This window comes from Haliotis cracherodii, unplaced genomic scaffold (assembly GCF_022045235.1).
Source record: "Haliotis cracherodii isolate W230 unplaced genomic scaffold, xgHalCrac1.p SCAF_4, whole genome shotgun sequence".
Classification (NCBI taxonomy): domain Eukaryota; kingdom Metazoa; phylum Mollusca; class Gastropoda; order Lepetellida; family Haliotidae; genus Haliotis; species Haliotis cracherodii.
In genome coordinates, this window is record NW_027266297.1 from 61,098,129 (window position 1) to 61,104,401 (window position 6,273).

The 6,273-nt window shown below is 39.4% G+C and overlaps 1 protein-coding gene across 2 annotated transcripts; it reads right to left on the bottom strand.

Moving 5' to 3' along the window:
• Nucleotides 1–458: 458 nt before the first annotated feature.
• LOC139479132 (beta-1,3-galactosyltransferase 1-like) lies at nt 459–3,593 on the bottom strand. Of its 2 annotated transcripts, none has more exons than XM_071261908.1 (2): nt 3,528–3,593; nt 459–2,708 (listed from the first exon to the last, which is right to left on the bottom strand). In XM_071261908.1, the coding sequence occupies exon 2, from the start codon at nt 2,591–2,593 to the stop codon at nt 1,550–1,552; it is 1,044 nt and encodes a 347-aa protein (XP_071118009.1). In that variant the 5' UTR covers nt 2,594–2,708; nt 3,528–3,593; the 3' UTR covers nt 459–1,549. The 2 variants fall into 2 exon arrangements, with proteins under 2 accessions (XP_071118009.1, XP_071118008.1); XM_071261907.1 differs by having other exon boundaries at nt 3,499–3,587.
• Nucleotides 3,594–6,273: the final 2,680 nt, after the last annotated feature.

The window sequence follows — 6,273 nt, forward strand, 5'->3', positions numbered from 1 at the left end:
ACCTGATCTACATGTCACACATCCTATATAATGCCCTGATACAACCATGCTACATACATGAGACACAGCAACACATGAATAGCACTACTCTCTTGTCTAGTCACAAAATCCCCATCACAAAAACATTTCTACTTATTGCATAGAATCATCAATTTGGCAATGTGAATACAAATCTAAACATGGTGATACTCTAAATGTCATACATAACCAAGCAGGAATATATGTTTAATGTGATTATCACACATGTAAACAAATGAACATCATGATCATTAAGGCCTACAGACAAAACAATTCTTTGTTCCTGCTGATTGCTTAAACAATTCATAACAGAATTTCTTTGGTAATCAGTGGTCATAAGAAAATATGGTAAACTGTCTGATAATTTGTTACAATAGTGTATTCAGTTAAAGCAACCAACATGAAGAACAGTAAAAACAGAAAAATTGTAGAAAAAATACAACAGGTCCAATGCTATTTCAGAAGACCTGCAGATAAACTGACGTCATGATCCTCATTTATAAAATAGTGTGATACTGATCGATGTAAAATATCAAAGCCTGTACAATCTCTAGAAGATGAGCTTTTCTAAATTGCCCTTCTCGTGTATACAAACATATATTAAACAATCTTGTCTCGTGGCCACAGGGCTTTCTGTTGCAGAGAGCAGATTGATTATTTCAACTGTAGAGCTAAATGATTCACTGTATCGTACTACATGCTCCAGTGACATGTCTGCCATTTCACAGCTCTTCCATTAATGTCCTGGTTATCATGGTTATTGCATAAGAATATGCATTGCACTGTCATTCTACTAACATAGATAGTACTTGTGGTATGATTCTCTTGAAAGACTATAAAAGATATACTGTGCACAATAAAAACATTCATGGACACATGGTACATCTTGCAAGTGTCTAAGTGTTTCATTTGCCACGCTATCTACATCATGTATAGATTCAGTGACTGGTAAATCAGTCAGTCAGCAAAGCATGTGGGGTGAAAATGATTGCATACTATGTGAGATCATTGAAATTTACTCAGTCGAGCACCTACTGCTATTCATTCCTAACTCTATTGCAATAATTATCTTGTCTCACTATTAACCTAATTCTTCCTTATTATTTAGACTTACAGCTCTGATAATTTGTGTTTGTCAACTACTTGCATTTACTTTTGAAATTTATTCGTAAATACTTTTCACCCAAATTGTAATAAATTAAATAATCAGTTGATGAAAAGTTGAATTAAGTTATGCCATCTGGGCCCACTTGCACAAAGCGATCTTAGCGCTACGACTATCGTAAGCCTATGTTAAAGAAGGGTTATGATCATCTTAGCACTAAGATCATTTTGTGAAAGTGGGCCCTGACCCTTATCAGAATGGTAAAGCAATGATAATATTACTGAACATATTGCTGAATATTGTGTTTGTGTTTCTGTCTGTGCTAAACATCTGTCTATAAAAGTCTAACCATCACATCACAGACAGTTGTCTGCATCAATGTGTTCTTGTTCTGCATAATGGGATAAACATGAGGAATGAGATCAGTCAATGCAGGACCTTCCTTCTGTGTTTCTTCTTGCAGAAGATAAGGAGGAATATGATGACTACAACCATGAGATCGACAAACATGAGGGACACTGCCAGCACCAGGACACTGCTGGAGTCAGAGGACTTGGATGGGAATTGCGCATGGTACACACTCGACAGCTGCATGCGTGTGTGGTGCTCTTGAATGATCCGCCACAGATGTCGCATTATCGTTGCCTCCTTGCCCAGGAACTCATCTCCAACAACTCCAATCATTGCTGGGCTTGTCAAATAATCCACTCCCATGAATTTCTTGAGTACTGGTGTTTTGTCATCAATCCCAACAAAGGCACTGGCAGTGTTCTGGAAAGTGATTCCAGCCTCTCTGGCCACTACTCCCATCCAGGCCTGGTCTGGTCCAAACCTGGGAGTGGACAAAGAGGCCTGAAACAACTTGTCCACCACTCCTATAGGCGCCAAATAGGCGTCACTGCTACATACTTCTTCAGATCTACCATAGTACTTGAAATAATTGGATTTGAGAAATCGGCTTTGAGGAGGTGCTTCACAACATTTCTGAAAATTACACACAGTGAATTTATCTGCTGATGGGGATTGCGATTTTAGATAAGGTATCAGCTTGAAGATGTCTACAATGATGTTGTCATTTGCAACCATGACATATGAAGCATGAGGACAATGTTTACTCGCCCACTTGTAGGACATTGCAGTCTTTAATGTCAAGTTATTGTCACTGTCTATGAAGTCTTCCTGGATGATATCTTTGTATATTTTGTTCTCCCTTTCAATTGAGTTTTGAATATCTCTATTGCCCATGGCACCAAACATGAACACTAAAGGTATCTGGAGGCCCTTGTACTTGTGCTTGCTGCCCCATGTCTCTCGTATTGCCATTCGGCGATCATAATGGGCAAAGATTGTCCTGATCGCAACAAGAAGAAATACTTCGGTGTGTTGCAGACACAAAGACGGATGGTTTATGTTGTAATTAAACTCTTGTGGATATTCAATCACATTGTTTGCAAAGTTTTGGACCTCCATTATGAAATGCACTTTGAGAGGTTACATGACATTTCCTTCTTGTTTGTTATTTGTTGATTGATGCACATCTGTGGAATTTACTCTACTACGCAATGAACATGTTGGTGACTCACATCTGAAAACACAAAAGAAATGGATTCAACGTTTTAAAATAGAAAAATAATCTCATTTGCAATTTTCATGCAATAAAAGAAAACTAAATGACTGAACATGCATAGTGAATAGTGTCCTACTCAGCTGGGGTCTTCATCAGCACAGGTATAACATAATATAAACCAGTTCCCGTTTCATCACAATGCTCAAAACTGCTTTAAGTATTGATGTCACATAAACAAAGCAGTGTGCGCATTATCCTGCAATTCTGAAGTACTGCCACGACAGATTTTACTGGGTTTTTGGCACTCTGGAAGTCTAGACTATGTAAGTCTGCAAAGAAATCATTTTGGGGAGTTGGGAAAATAGACTTGTACTGACTACAACGCTGTTAATATTGTCAAGCAGTGTACATTTCTTTACTCCAGGTGTGTACAGAATTGTACCTCGGGTACATTTGCCAATACGGTGAGGTACCTGGGGTACTTCATACATTGGCAAATACATACACAATCGACAACGTATTCTGCTTCCCTGATATCTTTCATCATGTTCATATTTTGGATTGTTCATATTGTGTCTATGCATGCATTTGTGCAAAATCAATGCTTTCGGTAATAAGCAAGCATGTTATGTCATTGTTATGAGATAAGATGTTATTTTTCAATCGTCTGTTCCTAAGACTTCTCGCCAACTACGCTACTTGCTATGAATCGGTAGCCTTCGACTTTGCACTTGCAAAAATAGCACGAACCCTAACAGCTACATTATCGACGTGGGGTGTAAAAGAAGGACGAAATGCAGATATTTACTTATGCCCACAAAACGAAGAATCCCTTACAACACGAAAGACACTGATCATGTCAGTCACGTGAACAAGCTGCTGAAGCACAACACTGGTTTCCAGTCATACGGTTAGTTACAAAACTAATTCGGTACATAAACTAATTTCCTTCACCGTTAAGTTCACAGAATAGAAAACATTTGGTTTCCTAGTTTTTTTTAAAAACAGTTTTGACTTCTCTATATCAGAAACATTTAAAAATAGTTTGTAACAAAATGCAGGGTTAACAAAAGAAAATGTAAACTAGTAATCTATTTATTACTTAGGAAAATAGTATTGAATTTCACAAAGCTAGTTCTGTCATATGAGCCGCAGATAGATCCACAGGGAGTGTTTATGTTGCTTTAATAATTAGCGAATTAACATTAGAAATATTCGTGAATAAATAATATGTATTTTGTTTAGAACAAGATAAACGGAGTGAAACAAATTTCCCATTCGTAATTTATTATCCCTTAATATTATTTTTTGTTGTTGAGTTCATACCAATATTAAAACACTAATGTTCCGGATTTTAAGGATGTGGTTTCAGCTGTTCACTCACTGACAGGGACTTCTCGCGGAAAGGTTGAAGATATATGATCTGATAGATCTAGTTCCAACTCTCTGGGCAGCGTTTGTGTTATCACTAAAACAAATTAAAAAACTTGAATAAAGTGAAAAAAAAGGAAGAAGAAAACATTTTAATATTGTCAAGTTTATTCCGTGCACATATATTCTTTTACAGATCACTTGATTGTACAACGAAGGAAATGCAAGACATGGTGTTAACGCTATTAAAGTCTAATCAAAGTGTCTTGAATACTCCTGACGTTGTAGGTGTTACATATACACACATTATCATTGATGTCTTTGGTTACACAGACGGGTTCACCATTGCAAAAATGTCACCAATTTCTTATTATGAAAATGGCCACGAATTGTGAAATTAAGTGCACACATTTTGAAAAAACAAAACAAAATCCGTAGTAATATAGTTTATTCATTCATAAGACATTTAGTTCACCTATTTTGCACTGATCCTTGTTTCACATGGTCTCTGTCAAAATGTCATGGTGACATCTTCGGTAGCAGTAGGAGCATCGGATGGCCTCTCAGCCTCAAACTTCCGTTATGACGGCTGCCTGTTTGTTTGTTGTTTAACGCCGCACTCAGCAATATTCCAGCTATATGACGGGTTGGATTACTCATACAACTGACTTGCACATTATACATTACTCTCATCGAATCCTTAGCTGACCCACATGGCTGATTGTTTGTCATTGTGTCCAAACGGGGTTGATCGTTTCTCATGCATTCAGCCACTTGTTTGACCCGTAAAGATCCGGGATAGAATAGGTCTCCAGCAACCCATGCTTGCCCTAACAGGCGACTGTGCTTGTTGTAAGAGGCGACCAACGGGATCGGGTGGTCAGACTCGCTGACTTGGTTGATGTTGTTTAATGCCACATTCAGCAATATTCCATCTATATGATGTCGGTTTGTAACTAATCGAGTCTGGACCAGATAATCCAGTGACTGACATCATCGCATGAACGCAATTGGGATACGGTGGCATGCATCGACCAAATCAGCGAGCCTCTTGCGACACGCATGGGTAACCCGGATCTTCACGGGGGTACTGATAGTAATCACGGTGAAGTTGGTACCCGGTAGGTTAAGATAGTAATGAAGTCTGTTGACCACCTCCGTGTTCTAGTGGTAGAGCGTCCGCCCGGAGAGCGGAAGGTTGGGGTTCGATCCCCGACCGCGTCATACCAAAAAACGTTAGAAGACGGAACTTGTTGTTACCCTGTCTAGCGCTCGGGTTAAAGGGGCTAAACAGGGACTAGTCGGCTCAGAGTCAGTATACTATGTCTGAGTTGGGTATTCATGTTAAACTGCGGCATGGTATCTCAGTAGGCTGGCCCTATAAAGTCGGCATTAGTCTGGAGTAGTACAAGCAGTCACACACATATATACACACATGCATGCACGTCGCTATATAAGTGCAATGATCTTGAGCCCCATTTCACCTCACCAATGAAGTCTTTCAGGTAAACCTTTCCGCACTTCGCACATAGCAAGTTTATGTGCTCTCCAGAGAACTGAGAGTGAAATTTTAATGCACATTGGGCTGTGTACTGGGTATTAACTCGCCAGACGCTTTGAGTTTGTCAAGATATAATGAATTATGGAAATATAGTTTGACGCCACTTTAAGCACTATTTCACTGTATAAAATTTCAGTGATATCACAGCGGGATAGCTGAACGTGAATGGTTCGATCCCCGGCCGTGTGGCGCTCGGTTGGTTGGTTGGTGGTTTAACGCCGCACTCAGAAATATGCCAGCTATATTACGGAGGTCTGTAAATAATCGAGTCTGGACCAGTTGGGATCGATGACATTCATCAACCAAGTCAGTGAGCCGTACCACCCGATCTCGTTAGTCGCCTCTAACGACAAGCATAGTCGCCTTTTACGGCAAGCATCGGTTCCTGAAGACCAATTCTACCCCAGATCTTCACGGGTCACAGACACACGTATGCACACAAACACACACAGACAGACACACACACGCATGCACATATATAAGTGCAATAATCTAAGACCCAATTCATCTCACCCCACCTAGCTAGATATAATGAACTGTAGTTATAACATATCGAGGTATAGGCGTACAGTTAGGAAACACTGATTTCAGATTCCAAACCTTTGAACTCAACCCTGATACACAAGGAAACATTGATAGTTTTGTAAATAA